Raw genomic sequence first — 19,026 nt, forward strand, 5'->3', positions numbered from 1 at the left:
CCCAAGTAGCTGGGACCACAGCTGCATGCCATTGTACAGATGGGGTCTCACTCTGTTGACCAGGCTGGTCTTGAACTCCTGGCCTCAAAGTATCCTCCCATCTTGGCCTCTCAAAGCTCTAGGATTACAGGTGTGAGCCACTGTGCCTGGCTTTAGGCATTTTCTTCCCCCTCTGACTTCTTCTAGGCACCTAGAACCAACACTGCCTGGACACGTGAAGGCCCTCGATAAATATTTTTTGAACAAATACATAAACTTTCATGGCTCCTGCCCCTGAACTGGAAACCTCACCTAGGAGGGATGGGCGGGGTCGTGTGGTGTTCACTCACTTACGCTAATGAACTGAGAAATAACGCACTTGTGCCCAAATTCATATTCATTCACACTCCTCTCAGCAGTTTTCTGCAGTCTTCCCAGCCCCACGGAAAATTCTGCTTTTGTCAGAGGAGGGGATATGCGTGCTTTCCCGTGTTTGCTTTACCGCTGGGCAATCCATACAAGGCTACTAAACTGCAGAGGGTACTGGTGTTAGCATGCCCCATGTTTATAAGGGACTTAAAAATATATACAGGCTTGCATCCACCATACCTACCATACTTGCGTACTAGAAATATTCCCAGGGTAAAATGAGGTGAGGCGTGGAAAGTGCTTTAAGGTGATTCAGAGCCACCCTGTTGTGATTGCTACCTTTGTGATGACTGGTGTGGCTGCAAAGTTCAGTAGCTGTCTTTATATCAGAATAATTCTAGAATAATTTAGGAGAAAATTCTCATTGTTAGGTTCCTTCAAGCCAAAGGAGGATGTAGTGAAAAGAGAATAGGTGTTGGCTGTCTAGATGGGCCCTGTTTAATTAGAGTCGACCGTATCAGTTGCCAAATGAAGCCAATCTTACAGGGCTATCCTATAGAACAAATATATATTTTATATATTTAATATGATATATATGTGTGTGTACACACACACACACACACACACATACATATATATAGGGAGAGACAGAATGGGTTGCCTGCTGACTTGCCATTAAGTACCGTAAACATCCTGCAAATTGTGAACAGCTAATTGGAAAACAGTGTGTCCGTGTTCATGATTCATTGTATGCATCCTCTAGATCTCAACTCAGGAAATCCACAAAGCTGACCAGGCCCTGGTGTCATTTTGTGGCCAGATATGGAAAGATATAAACCACCTCCTTTCTTCCCTGTCAAAACAGTTGTGCCACGTCCTTCTCCTCTTCCTCATCTTGACTGACTCCCTCACAGGTGGTGTCTCTGTCTCTCCTGCCCCTGCCCCCACACACACCTTTATTTACCTCAATCTTTCAAATTTTGCTCTTTGTTCCTAAGTACAATCTTCCTTCCAACCTCTTGTCCTGTCATTTGTGGGCCAGGAAAGATCCTGATTATGCTATAATGCCACTGTATGTGTTTTAAAAAGAAAAGAAGGAACGCTGTACATTTGATATTAAATTTGGCATTTTAAATATGAGGGCTGGTAAAAAATCTCTGAGTGCTAATCTCCAAGAAAGGGATGGAAGACTGGGGAAGGAGAATCTACTTCCTATTTCCACCATTTTAATAGCCTGACATTTTTTTTTTACCTTGCCCATATCTTACTTTTGTAACATTTTTGTTTTATTTTTTAAATTACTCCCATGATGGTAGAGCTGATTTGAACTGTTGTTTTTCAATTTTAAATATACAAAATTTCAGTTATTTTATGGATTAAAATAAGCACCATGGACCATCCTGAGCATTTGATCACCACTGGTAAGACCATTATCCTTCTCAAGTTCCATCTATGGTAACTGGCTTACAGATAAACTTGTGGATTACAACCTGTTTGACAACTGTAAAGAGCCACATTGATTAAAATCAGAAGATTTTCAGAGTTCAGTATTGAGACTATATGGATTATCTAGTGTCTCAATAGAAGGTAAGGTCATGGAAATCCATTTCCTAGTTCTAAACTCTGCAAGCAAATAATCATCTCCCCATAGTATGATATCTAAATAGTTAATCCAGTATATCAGACAACCCCATTTAGTAAACAAAGACTACTTGACCATAGAAAACAAATGATATATGTATAATATATAATCCATATAGAGTAAACATGTATTGTATTTTATATACTGTATAGGCACATATCATACTATACATATACACATTGCATAAGAGATATAGTAAACTATATTTGTATTTTCCAAAATTAAATATGTTGCACTTCCCCTACCATAGTGAAACTGTCTCTTCTACATTCCTTACTACATTCCTTACTATATAGTAATACTAGCACTGAGCACAATCATATTTCACCACTCAGGATGTAGCCGGTGGATACAGTAATGGTTCTTGTCTTCCACTACCGCAGGAGACCAGTGGCTGTGAATGGGATGGGATTTTTTTCTTTCCTCTAATGAACCAAGCCCTGGGTTTTATTGTTGTTGTTTTAATATACAGCTATTGAGTGTTTTGTAGCCACACATGACAACACACACACACACACACGTACACACACACACACACACACACAGTCCCTAGCAAGGGCAGGGTGGGGCTGGCGGGCTGGGTTCCTCTGTGAGCCTCTCACCATCCGTTTCTCCCAGTGACAGCAGCTATGTTTGAAGAGCATAACTGCATGGTTTCCTATGCATTGATTCGTGAGTAGTAGCTCTCCTATCTTATTAAAAAGATACACTATTATTACTTTTAAAGAAAGAAAAGGATTGCAATTCACATTTATAGTTTCCAGCCTGTTCTTGTGTCGTTTAAAAAACAAACAAGAAAAAAAGATGGCAGAGGAAATGTTTGCCTCCATAGTAGGCATCAACTTTATTTTTCAAATCATTCTGTTTTAACGTGTTCATAGACTCTGCAGTTGTTTATAGGTATGAGGCACTCATCAGTGTGAAATAGTTATTTCCTTTCCATATTTCCTCTTATCAGGAAAAAAAAAATCCCTGTGGTCTCCTAGCAAAATACAATCCGTTTTGCTAAATTATTTGTGAGTTTTTATAAAGTGTGTTTAATATCACCAGGGCAGAGCTTCAGACTAGTTGCAGGATTAGCAAGAGAGTCGTAGCATGAGTAGTGTTTGGTCCACTGCAGTGTGTTTCGTGTGCTAGCGATCATGAGTTTATCTTATCCTTGTTTAACTACTACACAGCGAGTAAGCTGTCCTGTATTGTTCCATTCATATTCCTCTGAGTTCATTCAGAAGCCTGACACTTCCTTTGCCGGACAGATTAAAGGGGCAGCGTGGGACCTTTTGATGATGTGAAACCTGCTTTCTTAGTCTAAGCTCCCTAGGCTATGCTGACCACTCAGAGGTTGAACTACTATTTATTTGCCCTAAAATGAACCAGAAACTTGGTCTTAATTTCCTTCCTGACAAGTGTTTTAATTTCCTAAAAGTGTATGGATTTTGTAGTGGGTTGTTTTTGAATCTTTCATTTTTAGTGCCGATCCAGGAGAGAAAGGAGATATGGAAACATTTTTTTCAAAAAATAGCTCAAAAGAAAATATGTAAAACCATGAAAAACCGAGAATTGTGCTGCTGCTTTCTGTGCTAATTAAATCAGTGGGTGTTAGGTTGTAATGATAACCCTTTAACTGTGTGGCTTATCTATCATTCCATTTTATATTATTTTCTTCCTCATGAGAAAATCGGTGTTTATTATCACAGGTGACAAAACACAGGAGAAAAACAAACAGTGAGGTTACATTTAATCACTTTAAGTGGGTTTCATCTTTGCTTTTTTGTTTTCATTCCCAAGCCAGAAGCCGTAAACCGAGCGAGAGTGCAAATTGCCTTTCTCAGGTGCACATCGCTGAGATAGGCTGGGAGAACAGGTGTGGAGCCCGTGAAAAGATAAACATTAAGTCATTCTTGGTGAAATGGTATTTAGCTAGACAGCTGAAGACGGACTTTTGAACTACCATTTTGCTACTGCTGTTCAAATATTGACTAAGTGAACCTGGAAAGGAAGAAATTTTGGTCGCCTAACATAGAATTCCTTGTCTTTTTCTGTCTTTAAATGCTATCTCAAAGACCCAAGAGAAGGGGTAGTTTACCTAAGAAAGAAATATGAGCTTTGCCTATGGAGTTTCAGGTATACCTAATGTAGGCTTAATTAAGCAAATACAATTTAGCAGCCGTGCATTTGGCATAGCATTCTTTTATGTTTCCTGGCTATTTCTTCTAGGAGATGACTTGCCCGTCGGGCAGATTAGGATATTTACTGCAATGCCTCTGTCGTGCCTCACTGTGACTCTGTAACTACAGTAGATGTGGGAAAGCCATTAAACATCAGCATGACGATTTACAAAGAAATAGGAAGTTCAAGTCGAGCAGATATTTAGGATATAGTTTGCCTTCCACATATTTCAGCCTGTGTTGCTGCATACTTTTTAAGCTTAGCATAATTATTCACAGAGCTATGAATTTTAGAAGATGTTTAAAAGCACACCACAGTGACCTGGGAAAGGAGGGAAACTTACTGGAGCGCTTAGCCAGAAGCTTAAAAAGACATTGCTAGTGAGTTTTAGATTACATGAAATCTACATTTGATAGGTCATTTTGGTTAAGTTTTTGTGGTTTTAAATGACTCCTCTTGACATGGTAACCAGTGGTGCTGGGAACATTCATTCACATTCATTCATTTAAGCTCATGACTCAAATAATAACTTAGTCGTTTCCTCTCTGAAGGTAGGGGAGGTAATGAGGAGCACAGATTAGGCTCCAAGATCTGTTCTGAGATTCAGATAAGGTGTCCTAATGAAAGGTTTATGGTGAAATGAAAGAGTGAGAAAATAATTGTGCTTTTCTAGGGTCATGTGTCAAATGAGGCTCACCAACTTTTACAAGATTTTATACAGCTTTAGATAATCACATTCCCTGCCATGTAAGCATTGTGATGTAATGGCATCACCATGCTACTTAACGAATAATTTATGCATTTTGTTTAAACTTCCTTTAGAATATATATAGTCCATATAAAGAAAATTCCAGGGTCATTTTGGGTTTTGTATAAATAGCTCCCATGTTTACATGTGAAAAAAAATTATTTGTGAAAGAAAAACAGAGCTTTCAATATCCTATTTTGGTTACGTCTCCATAAAAAGTCTGGGAAACAGTGGGATCATCCGTGAAACAGTGGAATCACCCCAAGAACAAACTGTCAGACCGTCCTGTCGTGGCATGACTTGAACATAACCGTCCCACGTGGGGACGCATTCCGCACCGGTTGCTGGAACTGACGGGGGCTGCAGTGCTGAATACCTTTGGGACGCTTGGGAACTGTGCCCCTGTTTACAGACGGCAAGCCCTTAGCGGTAGGGCCCTGAGATTCTGAGAAACATAAGGTCTGCTTTATTTAATTTCCTCTCGTTTACCAAGAGTCACAACCTATTTTAGTAAATAAATTCAGGAAATTGGTAAAGCACTTTACTCCATCCGTTATGCCTCGGTCATCAGCATGGTTGTCATGGTCTCGCTGGCTCACGGGCTGCTGCGGCTCACAGCCTTCCCTCACTTGCCTGCAACCAGCTGAGAGGCTCCCTGGTGATGGGTGTTACTGAGCTTAAACGATGTAAACAAACAGAACGGCACACAAGTTGTGCAGGGAAGTGTATTTCCTCTACCTTGTTAATAAAGATTTCTAACTTTAGAGATTTTCTGTATTGACTCTGGCACTCTTTCCAAATAATTATTTTCACCCCGGGGACTACCCACACACCCTGGAATAGAATAAAAGAAATTATCTTTCATTTGAGGGTACCAGCAACCCGCTTTCCAGCTCTAATCCTCTTTATCCTCCTTCTTTTTTTTTTTTTTTTTTTTTTTTTGGTTGTTAAAACCTGAGCTGCTGCCAAGCTGATCTTAATAGCATGGATTGTTCACCAAGACAGATGGATTTTTTTCCTACCTTCATTAGCCACTGAGTGTTGTTTTCCATGATGTTCTCCAGCACTTGCAGCCTCTGCACCGAGTCATCGTATTCGAGCGGCGCGTCCCTCTGCACAGCATTGGACACGTAGGGGCTGGAGGAAGAGCGGCAGTTGTCCATCTCTGGCAGGAGGAAAGTGTAGCTGCAGGACCCATGCTGGACCTGATATTGCTTCTTTCCTATGCTGTCCATGCTCTTCCGAAAGTTGTTATAGGCTGCAGCCAAGACAAGATCACAGCTCAGAGTAAAGAAAACAATCTGCCACATTCTTTCTTCAGTAATAAACCAGCAGCTTAGCAAACTTGAAGGCACACACACGTCCAGAGTCCCGAGCTGCTGCCGTCTAAAACGCAGGGCTACTATGCTGCCATGGCTGGGTCCGTCAATGAAAGTCTTCTCTTTCCTCTTTTTCCAGTAGCAAACCTGGTTTTTAGTGCTGTGTTCTCTCCAGGCATGCAGTAAACTGTCAGATTGCAGTGGGAAGAACAGTCCTGCTCACTTGGGAGGGCTGTGTCAGCTTTTACAGAGCAGCTTTCACGGTCCTTTGTTCCTCTCTCCCCAGATCCTACAGTGTCAGTATCCGAATCAATCACTTTCCTTTCCTTATATGATAAGTTGATAAGAGCAGCCAGACATGTGTAGTGGGCTGCTCCGCCCTCCTGGCTTAGCCGTTATCTTCCTGTAGGGGGTCACTAGCCAGGCAACAGGAAAAATCAGAGCAGAATGCCTGCCGTCCAACTGGGACCCATGCTGCAGAAACCCTCTGGGAAAAACCGATCTGTCACAGGACCCCTGGGCATTTCCTAGGCACCACCCCAATTAAGTATTTCCTAGAGAGAGCAGTTGATCTCTTTTGTCTGAAACTGATTTTGCCGTGCTAAGCTGGCAAAATATCTGAGGTAATAACTTTAATGTTGAAGTACAATGAAAGTTCCTGTTTTTTCCTTTAGGAATAAAAATACTACAAATAGGTCAGGACTTCGGTTTATTTTTGTTATTACAAATAAAGAGGAAGAAGTTTGGCTCTTGTAAATGTGTGTCTTTTCAGAGGGAAAAATAGATTCATTGATATTAGTTGATTCTTGAACCACTAGCCAAGTTACAAAAGATTTTCATTTCAGAACAGTTGGATAGAAAGATCTTCTGTTATTAAGTCACGTCAGAAACATCAGTTTCTGAGCTCTGACCTTTATTCTTTAAAAAAAATCCACTTGGATATTCACACTAAAAATACACTGTACTGATTAAGTTCATTACAGTACAATAGAAAAATTAGAATTTAAGTGTCTGTGTAGAAAGAGGGACACAAACTTTTTTTTTTTTTTTTTTGAGACGGAGTCTCGCTCTGTCACCCAGGCTAGAGTGCAGTGGGGCAATCTCGGCTCATTGCAACTTCCGCCTTCCGGGTTCAAGCGATTCTCTTGCCTCAGGCTCCTGAGCAGCTGGGATTACAGGCGCACACCACCACACCCAGCTAATTTTTATATTTTTAGTAGAGACGGGGTTTCACCATGTTAGGCTGGTCTCAAACTCCTGACCTTGTGATCGCCTCGCCGTTGGCCTCCCAAAGTGCTGAGATTACAGGTGTGAGCCACCGTGCCTGGCCCACAAACTTCTTTCTTGTATCAGAATTTGTTGACATCTCAGCATTTTGTAACACATTATCAACTACGTTAGTCCCCCTTGGTATTAGACTCGGGCAAGCCACTTCCCTGTTTTAATTAAGCTCTAATGTCCTCATCTGTGCAGTTCAAGGGGTGCACTCACAAGATTTTTCAACTTCAATCCTATGGCTCTGTAAGTTCTACGAGTCACTTCCTTTAACAACTAAAACTTAATACCTCAGAGATTAATAATATGTTAACTCACCAGCCCAAGTGTTCACAGGGAAAAAGCCCCCTGCCTTTGCTGCGGTTTGTTTATCTCTCAAGGTACAAGGCTTATTATTCCCAGTGAGTGCTGAATATCTGTTACACTGACTTAAAAGACCACATCTACCCATAAAAGATCTTTATTTTTTACTAAGCTCTAACCGAAAGATAGCCTTTCCCTTATCTATGAATAGTTAACGAACAACAGTGTGAATATCTGTGACTTTCTCATCCTCAGAAATCAGCTATTTTTATTTGCTGCCACAATACTCAGAACTACATTTTTATTAAAACCACCCCTAGATCTTGCTACTGAACATTTGAACAAAGTAGCATGTGTCTTCTTTTGAGAAGGTGTTTATAAGCTTCACCAGACAACCAAAGGGTTCTGTCACACAGAAAAGCTGGGAGACATGCTCTGGAAGGATCCCATTAGTAGAAGAGGCAGTATGATTCCACCAAGGTTCTGGACATGGTTTCCACCAAGGGAACCAATTAAAGATGCTATACCCATCCGGACAGTGCACCGTCAAAGAAAGCATATAGATCTCAAAGATGAGACCTGTGTTAGAACCCTGCTTCTGTGTGACCTCCAGCAAATGCTTCAATTCTCGAAGCCTCAGTCTCCCTAGTCATAAGATGGAGATCATTTTTTCTCTGTAGGGTTTTTAGGATTAAGATATAATTGTATGTTTAGAAATATTCGTTCCTTTTCTTTACAGGCATGCTCCATTAAATGGGAATGAGTTCTTCCACCGTCAAATAGTGTAACTCTGCTATTCTCTGAATGCGAAGCAGTGGCAGTGGCATAGGGTGCAATTTTTTTATTTCCTGTTTGAAAAAGCACATTATAAGGTATTAATATCGCATATGTGGTTTTACCTTTTTTTAAGATTATTTTTTGTAGAGACAGGGACTCACTATTGTTGCCCAGGCTGGTCTTGAACTCCTGGCATCCAGTGATCCTCTTGCCTTGGCCTTCCAAAGTGCTGGGATCACAGGTGTGAGCCACTGTACCTGGCCTGCATATGTGGTTTTAAAAGTCATTCAGTTGTCTTCCAGGCAAATAGAGTAGTTTAAAAGGAACAAATAGAAAGTGGGCACACCACAGTACTTTTTGTCCACCAGCCTTGTGTCAGACACCATGCTATGCACTGGGGATAGAGATCAGAGCAACTGGATGTCTGACCTAAAGAAGCTAATAGTGTATGGAGAGGGAGAGACCCATAAACAAATTGGATGTGATAAGAGAGAGCAGTCAGAGCACACAGGAAGACAATGATGCTTCTGGGCGGACAATATGCCATGTGGAGCTGGCATGGACTCCATCCTTTTCAAATCCCCTCAAGTTCCGAACATGGAAGGAATATCTCTTTGTAGATTCCTAAATGGAAATTATCGGAACCAGAGAGTCAGGGGAAGCTCTAGCAGACCCGGAGTTGGCAAACTCTGTCAAGTGTCAGATGGTAATTATTTTCGGCTCTGCAGGCTATACGGCCACCATCGCCACCACTCAAAGCTGATGTGGCGCAAAGGAGCTATGGGACAGCATAACTGAGTGATCATGCTGGGCTCCAGTAAAGCTTTATTCGTGATACTGAAATTTGAATTTCTTGTAATTTTCACATCATGAAATATTCTCTGTATTTTCTCCAATCATTTAAAAGTTTAAAAACCATTCTTAGCTCATAGGCTGTTAGAACCGGGCCTGGACTGTAGCTTGCTGGCCTCTGAGAGCCTAGGTGGTCTGTGGGGGTAGGAGGTGCTGGGCAAGGCCGTCCACAGTGCACGCGGTGTGGTGAGCGTGTGTGGTTGGCAAGGCTGTCAGCAGTACACACAGTGCAGCAACCACCATGTGTGGTCAGCAAGGCCGTGCACAGTCCACACAGTGCAATAACCGTGTGTGGTGAGCAAGGCCATCGACACTGTATGCCGTGCAGCGACCGTGTGTGGTCAGCAAGGCCATGGAGAGTACACACAGTACAGTGACCACATGCGGTCGGCATGGCCGTCAACAGGGCACACAGTGCAGTGACCATGTGTGATCAGCAAGGCCGTGGATAGTCCATGCAGTGCTTTGACTATGTGTGATCAGCAAGGCCGTGGATAGTGCATGCAGTGTGGTGACCACTTGTGGTCGGCATGGCTGTCGACAGTGCACACAGCGTGGTGACCATGTGTGATCAGCAAGGCCGTGGATAGTCCATGCAGTGCTTTGACTATGTGTGATCAGCAAGGCCGTGGATAGTGCACACAGTGCGGTGACCATCTATGGTTGGCGTGGCCATTGCCAGTGCATATGGTGTGATGACCATGTGTGATCGGCAAGGCCATCGACAGTGCATATGGTGCGGTGACTCTGTGTGATCGGCAAGGCCATGGATAGTGTACGCAGTGCAGTGACCACCGTGTCAACAGGGGAAGACTGCTGCCTCGGCTCAGCCTTCTGTGTGGCTGCTTACAGGGGCTTACTAAAGGGATAGAATAGGTGCCTAGAGAAAGTGCCACACTGAAGTGAATTAAGGATGCCAGGTGGAGAGAGGGGCCAGGAAGTGGCCTGGGATGCAAGGATGCATGGATGGGTGCTCAGCTGCGGCCCCTAGGGAAGTGGAAACATGGTCTGCCAGGCCACTGACCAGGAAGCCTGGGGGAGCCAATGGGAGGCCCTTGAAGGCATTAGGTGTAGAGCCTGGAGCTGTGGGTGTCCAGTAACACCACCATGCAGCCTGGGGGTCTGAGGCCACACATCTGGGACCCCTTCACTCTAAATGAGGCTTGACTAGGGGGGTCTCAGAACTCCAGAGAAAATCTTGGGTGTTCCTCCCTGCTGTACTGACGGGACCAGAAGAGGCAGGTGAGACTGTCAGATGAGAAACATTATTACAGGTTCCCAAAAGCCACCTGCCTACCCACCCAATTTTTTTCTGTAAAAGTTCTGCTGAATAGCTGTGCATAGTGCGGTTTATTTCCTTAATACTGTTTGTTTTCTCCCCCATATTGTATGTCAGCAGCTGACATTTCAGAGGTTCCCATGTGTTCTCTGTGGAACTGTCTCAAGTTCTTATTACCCTGGTTGACGACACCAGAAAAACCACAGCTACCTACTCCCAGAAAGAGGCCAATATTACAAAGAACCTCGTGGCCAGCCCTTTTGGCTCAGTTTGCCCAGTTGGAGGCCCTAAGGCACAAACAAGAAAAGCCAAAGGGCCTCCTGAGGACCGTGGAAGTGGGTGGTGCGTGGACCCATCGCTAGCTGAATGTGGAATGTGGACCCATCACTAGCTGAATGTGGAAAAGGACTCATGACAGTCAAACCATCCCAGGTTCCCCCAGAGCAATCCATGCAGCTCTCATAAGCAACCGGAAACCAAAAAAGGATGCTAAGTCAGCACAAAGTGGGGCAGCCCCCCAGCTATGGGTTGCCAAACAGAATTTGCTTGTGGGCCCCCATGACCCCTGCTGTTGTCCAGCAGGCCAGTTTAATACTCAGCATTTATCCAGATCAAAGGATGGAAATGGGACCACCAGCCTGACCCAGGCCCGGGGTCGTTTTCCTTTTCCAACCAGTAATGCATTGCCAGCATGCAATTTGAAAAAGCCCTGCCGAGCTGAAAAACACATGGAAGGGGCTCAGACATACTTAAAGGCATATTGCTGCCCTGCATTTATAGGGCAGTTTGTGCTGACATCGTTTTCCATCAGGCCTGGGCAACCCCTCCTGAGACTGTCTCCCGCCTGCTGTCCTCAGCACAGCCTGCCCTGCTACAGTCTGCTTTCCTCCCACTGCCACTGCCTGCAGGCCTCGGAGGCGGTGACTGCTGCAGGCTTATTTGGGCAGCCTGGACTTAATTTTTGGAAAGTGCCTTGTTGATGTATGAGGAACTTCCAGGGCTGAAATAGTCTAAAAAAATGAAGCTGGGACACTATGTTTTGATTTTAGCCATTTGCAGACAGAGGGGCATACTCGGGACTCTTGGGCGCCTGGCACACTAAGCTGGGAGGGACTTTTGAGACATCTTGGCCATCTAAATCAGTCATGTTCATATATACAATTTAATGTTCAGTATACAGGGAAAACCATTAGAAGGTTTGCTGCACATAAAAATGTTGTTAAAGTTGTTTTTATTACTTCCCCCCACAAATTGTATGCAATGATTAATAAGAACTAGAGAAATAGCCACAAGTGGCACAACACCTGCCCCCCTGCCAAAAAAAAAATTCTGCTTCCTGAAGGCAGGCTCCCTATATAGTGATTCCTTTATATGCCTCCTGGAAGAGCTGTTTCGACTCCATTTTGATATATGTTGAACCAGATTTGAAGACCCACAAATGCAGTCTAGAGCCGTTTTGCAAAAGTGTTGCTGCATCAACCGTTTCCATTCCCCAGAGCTGCTCATGATGTTAAACTAGTGTTAAATCCTGACTTTGGAATACTAGGAAGGATAATTCCAGCCATGGGATTTCAAAAAAGTACCAAAGGAAAGCCCCTTCAAGTTACTGTAAAGACAGAAGAAAAGGAAGAAAAATATAAACACACACGTATGAACATGTAAGGTAGCTTTTGTCCCTATAACAGATAAGGAAATCAAGGCTCAGTGAAGAGAGAGACAAGAATTCCCTCAGCCAAGTGCCTGTGTGTGTCTGTCTTTTACGTTAATGGTTGTGAATTTAAGGAGAATTGAAAGCAATAATTTTGCCCTTCTTTAACATGGCAAATACAGCCTCATTTAGAGATGATCAAGAATCACAATGTAGTACTGGCCATCACCTCTGTGCAGCACAAACACACATCCCGAGTCACAGAATCCATTTCACTGCCAAAGACTCTTAGTGGCCTTCAGTCCTCTTGAGCTGGAGCCACTGGGTCTTGTATGGAAGCTCACCGGACATCCCATGTGGACCTCGGGCATCTGAGCCGGGACCATCCTATTACAAGTGCAGAAACCACATCATTAATGCAGATCTGAATTCAAATCGTTACTTGCTAGCTTAGGAAAGAATCCTTGGAAATCCAACATATTGTCTAAATGGATCAGTTAAGCTTTATATGGGCATTCTATATACCCTTTCATTGTTTGGGCTTAAATAACTTTTCTGCTTTGTCTGGTTTAATTTCATCCAATGTGGATCGCTGGAAGAATATGATGTATGTTTTAGAATAGAAACAGTTCTGAGATGAAGTTGAGCACAATTTCCTGTTCTAGTTGCAATTAAATATAAATATAGCATTTGACATAAAATAGCTGGCCCAATATATTTAGAGTACAAGTTAAGTGTCATCCGCTTAGAATTGGACATTGACTCCGTAGAATTCACCTTTGTACAAGGTGAGCAAATGTATATTTTGTTAAAAATAAGTATCTGACTGCCAAAACGGACAGAAAGCTCTTTGCCAGATGTGTTTTCAGGCCATTTCCTTTCCTGGGAAACAGCCATTTCCCCCGCATTATAGTTGTGTTTTCATTTGCGGGTAGATAGAGTAAGCGCAGGAGTTAAAGGACCCGGGCCTCCACAGCCAAGGCCTTATCTCGGACAATTATCTTTCTCCTTGCAGCTGTGTAACTTCTGTTTGACACAGAACCACAGAAAACCTGTTAGTGGGAAGGATCAGAGTTAATAGGAGAAAATCTTCATTGTTCATGTGACTTCTCAGGTGCTTGGCATTCTTATTTAGGTGGCTTAAAAAAGTTCCAAGTACTCATTCATTCTAACTTATCTGTGTTCATTGTGAAATTGTGTGTGAATGACATTTAGAGCAGATGGATTGTTGGTTTTTTTTTTTTTTAAGAAACTTAAGAGATTCCCGAATCTTTCACAGTTTGTACTACCGCAAACCAGCATAACATCTGCTAAAGAATTTCATATTTTAAAGCTGCACTGTATATCATATGGAACTTTAAGGGCTTTGAAGGGGAGAGCTTTTTATTTACTAGTAGCTTGGGAAATATCCAAGTAACTATTTTTTTAAGAAAAAAAAATTCCTTGAGTTTTTAAAAATAGTTTATATAACTGTTATGCTGTTTGATTTTTAAATATTTTCATTCTCTAGTATTATTATGGAATATTTTATCTTCCCATCAAAAAAATGCCAGAAGGTCAAGATACAAGTCACAACATTAAAAGGGAGTGGATACAATTCTAAAACAATAGATGAGTACGTTTGCCTGATAATATTTTTGCCAGTAATTCTGTGTCCTGTTTTCTCCCTGTAGAAAGAAATGCTAACATTTTTTTCAATGGATTGATGTCAGTGTTTACTAACATGACCTGTGTTAAGTCAAATAAAGTCTTTCCTTTGACAAACACCAGATTTCATTAGTGGCTTTGAGGTGGGCTTATTGGTTATAATTCACATTAAATGTTCCCAAATCCATTTCATAAATGTTGTAGAGATCTCAAAGTCCGTTGCTTCTAAAAAAATATGTCCAGTCTCTTTGTCATAACCATCCTAATAAAGATCTAAATTTCTTAGAGTGAATTTTCATTTGAAAGTGGCTTAATGCCAGCTAGATTAATTCTTGTTTAATCTAAATTTATAAAATTTTTATCTTAATTATTGAGAAACCTTTTTAAAAAAGAGATAAAAATGTCATATGTGCTATTTACATTAAGATATATTATCTCTCTTGGTTATAGGTTAAGATAAAATTGCTTATGTCAAAGAAGTAAAAAAAAAGCCCATGACCTCCTTTTGGTATCCCCGTTCATCTGGTGGACTTCATATGAAAAAATCTTCCTGTGGGAAATTAGGCTTGATTATAGAGTTACAAGTAGAAAAAGTAGTTTTTGAAGAATTATATTAGAATTATAATAAATAGTTACACATAAAAGGAAGGGATGTTTGCTTGAAGTATATAAAAATATTCCTTGTCACTCTTGTCCCCTCATGAATCTTAGTTGTCTGATGATGGTTCAAGTCTTTCCTAATAAACCAGAATGTATCCCTCCACTTTTTCTCTTAAAAATGCTATTTCAAGCATTTTGTTTGGTACCCCATTAATAATAAAGCATACTTCCCCAAAACGTTCCATTTCAAGTAAGGGGTCTAAAAGTCAAAGACCGACTGATACAAAAGAGAAAAGTAAATTGTACAAAGACTGAAGAGAGGACCCAGTATTAAAGGTACCAAGTTCTTGACATCAGTTTCCCTCAAGAAAAAAAAAAAAAAATGAATAACGTTTTTTGAAAGCCTGAAACTATTCTAGTAAAATATTTACGGAAAAAATAATATGTGCTTTCCTCCCAAATCCTGATGCGCATTTAAATCACCTTTTTTATTTATAGATCAAAAATCTTGCTCGACTACAATAAAAATTTAAAAATGGTACCTATTTAAGAATGGAAGTATCAAATCCACTTGTAATACTCACTAGCTCCCTCTGCTGATCTCCTATCAAGCGACAGGCAAATCTATCCATGATTGTTATTACAATTGTTAATGGAAATGATAGGTAATTTAGGACCTACATCAACTGCAACTAAAATACAACCTACAATGCTTTCATTTTAATTTTAATGCGAAAGCACATCACACCATATACAGATGTTAAAGATCGACGTGCACACACACAGTGAAAAAATATTTTTAGGCATTCATTTAGCATACATAGACCTAGGACCTGTCTCTGTATCCTCAGGTGATAAGGTTACTACTATTACAACAGCAGAAAAAGAGGTTTGTGCTGTCTGTCTTCACAAGGAGCCAATTTAGAGACCCAATCCTGTTCACCCCAAGCTTACAGTATAACGAGGTGAACAGATGTCCCATCTCGATGCACAAGCATTGCTGCCTAAGGCCCTGGGTAGTGCAGGAGGGAGCCCGCACACGGGAAGCCTCCCAAACCACGTAAGGGCTACGTGAACAGCAAGAATAGTTTCACGGTTTATTTAGATCCACATTGTTACTTATTTAAGAAGAACATACCCTGCCCTTTCTCCCTCCCTGAATAAAGACCAAAACTGAGGGAAATTATATTCCAGGCTAAGAAAATTGCCTGTGCACTTAAAAAATAAATAAATAATAAAAGGCGAGACCATGGAACTTAAATTAACAATAATTGAGCCAAGAGTGAGGAGATGGGTGAGTCGGAGATGCAGTCTGGAACTAGCTGCTGAAGAGTCTGCTTAAGAATTGGGGTTGTACCCTGGACGTAAAGCATTTGAGGCAGGGGAGTGGCCTGATGTGACTGGGAAAGGACCCTGGAGTGCTGTGTGCAGAAGGGGTTGGAGGAGGTGTGAGTAGAGGCAGAGAGACCAGAGCAGAAGCTGCTACAGTAATTCAGGTTAGATATTATAGTGGCCTGTGCTAGAATATTAACATCAGGTTCGTGATGTTAAAGAAGGGTGATCAATAGGCCTTCTAGATGGATGGAATACAGGGAGTCCAGGAATGGGATTGGTCTGGTACTGGGATTGACTCTTACACTTAAAAACGCTAAAATAAAATAACTTGGCAATAATTTTTAAAGCATCTGTAAAATGACAAGATAATAAACACATATTCTGCTCAAACTTATGTGAAGGCAGGAATCATGTGAACTATTAAAGAGCTTTGCCATCAAGTCATTTGCCAAAACTGACCAACTTAAGCCTGCTTCAAGGCCTGAGTGGTTCAGACAGAAGACAAAGGCCAGGACCCAAAGAAATGGGAGCATCTGATGAGATACCTCCTTCCAGGAAGGCTCTACCCCAGTGTCAGGGAAGCAGAAGTAAACCTGCTCACCCACTCTTCAGAGCAGACAAGAAAACATGCCTGGATGTTAAACAGAACCAGAAGAGGGGAGCCCATCCCTGAGAATTTAACTACAAGCTCACCCTTTTGGGTTTTACAGTACACATAAGGTGGTCAGAAAAAACCACAGTGAATTGTTCTAAGGTGGTCCCAGGCTGGTCATCTTAATCCCCTAGGTTTGTGGAAGAAGCAAATGAAAATCCTTTCTGGGAGAATGCACCTTCATCATGGGTCTCAAAACATTCTTACAATTTCCCAAGAATAATGGGCAACTCACAGACAAAAATAAACACACAAGAAAACATAGTGCTATTAGCAAAAATCAGCAGAAAGAAGAAATAGTAAAAACAGACCAGCCAAAAACATCTATCCCTGCTGTATTGGTTTGCTAAGGCTGCTGTACAATGTGCCACAAACCGGGTGCCTAAAACAATGGGAATTTATTCTCACAGCTCTGGAGGCTAGAAGTCTGTACTTGAGGCGTCAGCAGGGCCATGCTCCCTCTGAAACCTTTAGGGGGTCCTTCCCTGCCCCATCCTAGCTTCTGGTATTGCTGGCCTCATTGTCTCATGGTATTCACCCTGTCTACATGGCCGTCTTTTTATAAAGATGCAGTCAGATTGGATTAAGAGCCCACCCCACTCCAGGAGGACCTCCTCTCAACTAGTTAAACCTGCAGTGACGCTACTTCCAAATAAGCCCACATGCTGAGTTGCTGGGGATTAGGACTTACATCTTTCTGTCAGGGATGTAATTCTACCCATAACACTTACCATGTTTAAAGATGAAAGTAAAATTTTGAAAACACCTAAAGGGGACAGAAAACTAAGAAGAAAATCTTGCAGATTTAAAATGAAAACTTATAGACATGAAAAATACGATGATTGGAATTTATAATTCAAAGTCATGTTTAACAAGATTAGACACACCTGAAGCTGAAAGACAACTGAACAGGAGTCATCCCAGGTGTAGGACAGAGAGACGAGATAAGGACCAGGAGAGAAAGTGAAGGAAGACCTGCAGGATGGAGGAAGAGCGTCTGACAAAGTCCATCCAAATTCCAGAAGAAGGGAGAGAGAACAGGGCAGGCAATATCCAGGGAGATAATCACTGATGCTTTTCCCAAAGTGATGAAAGATATCAAGCTACAGATTCAAAAAATGGCAAAAGAAAATGACAAACAGGATAAATAAAATGATGGGATAAAGCAGTAAGAGGGAAGAGTCAAGAATTACTGGTTCTGCAGTTTCTGGCCTGGCAGCTGCACAGATAGGATTCTCAAGGGCTTGGAAGGGGAGAGTTAGCAGAGAGGCAATGCATGCAGCTTTCGCACATTCAGTTTAAATTAGCTATGAGACTTCCAGTTAGAGTTTTCCTATTGCATATATGGGTCTGAGCTCAAGAGAGCCACCTGGGTTGGAAGCAGCAGGAAGACCTATTTTCATGATTAATCTCAATGCCAGCCTCATTACACAATCTTAACTAATATTAAACAGTATATGAAACAGGTGAAGAAGAACAGCTGTATAAATTGCATAAAGCTTAGCAATCTGGGTTTTTCTAGACAAAGTTAAGCAGCAAAACAGCTCCATTATCAGGGACCCTTGGCCACGGTTTCACAGGTGCAGGTTCTGCAGATCATAGCATATTGTCCTGTTCTCTGGATTATGGCCCTAGAAGAGATAATGATAAAGAAGACCCGGGCTGGTCAGTAAAAAGGTCCTACATGGTGTCTATACGATGTTGCAAGTGACTAAAAATGAGTAAAACTTACACGATATAATTAGTAGCATGCAACTCTTCATAAATTTGTCACTTCTTTGAAGGTCCTTGTTATGAGTTGAATTTTGTTCAAAGTTATGAGTTGAATTAGATTAGGGGCCCTAATCTAATGTGACAGATGTCTTTATAGTAGGACAGTCATTTGAAGACAGATACAGGAGGAACGCCTCGTGACAACGCAGGTAGGGACCAGGTGAAGCTCCTACAAACCAGGGAACACCAAAGATGAGCAGCCACCGCCAGCAGTTGGCAGAGAGGCCTGGGACAGATCCTCCCTTGTGGTTGGCTTCCAGAAGGAACCAACCCTGCCCCCCACCTTCACCTCAGGCTTCTGCCCTCCAGAACTGCCAGAGAGTGGATTTCTGTTTAAGCTAGTTTGTGGTACTTTGTTACAACAACCCTAGCAAACTAATACAGCCTAAAAAAAAAAAAAAAAAAAAAGTAATAGGAAAGGAATTAAAATATAACGCTACCTTGCAGCCTCCACCAAACACTGTTGCCATTTGGTTCTTCTGCTTCTTGCTCAACCTCAAGAGGAGGGTGGGGGAAGGTCCAGGAATCTCCTGGTGATAGCTATGCAAAGCTTCATTCTGCAGCAGTAAAAGTGTTTCCTAGAAGTACTAAGGCTCGTTAATTGCAGCCACCCTATAAAAGAAGGTCCTCTTTCACGAAGAACCTGTTTCTCTGCAGGT

The 19,026-nt window shown here is 41.9% G+C and overlaps 2 protein-coding genes across 8 annotated transcripts in view; one reads left to right on the top strand and one right to left on the bottom strand.

Moving 5' to 3' along the window:
• Positions 1-6,715, bottom strand: part of ANGPT2 (angiopoietin 2) — a 63,945-nt gene extending 57,230 nt beyond the window's left edge. The window contains exon 1 of one of the 2 annotated variants that reach the window (XM_002818775.5): positions 5,930-6,715. In XM_002818775.5, coding sequence (XP_002818821.1) covers positions 5,930-6,217 — 288 coding nt within the window. In that variant the 5' untranslated portion in view covers positions 6,218-6,715. The remainder of the gene's footprint in view (positions 1-5,929) is intronic. The other variant, XM_009243516.4, reaches the window with a different exon arrangement.
• MCPH1 (microcephalin 1) overlaps positions 1-19,026 on the top strand; it is a 237,460-nt gene that overhangs the window by 150,599 nt on the left and 67,835 nt on the right. The gene's annotated exons all lie outside the window — the stretch shown is intronic.

Source organism: Pongo abelii, chromosome 7, assembly GCF_028885655.2.
Source record: "Pongo abelii isolate AG06213 chromosome 7, NHGRI_mPonAbe1-v2.0_pri, whole genome shotgun sequence".
Taxonomy (NCBI): Eukaryota; Metazoa; Chordata; class Mammalia; order Primates; family Hominidae; genus Pongo; species Pongo abelii.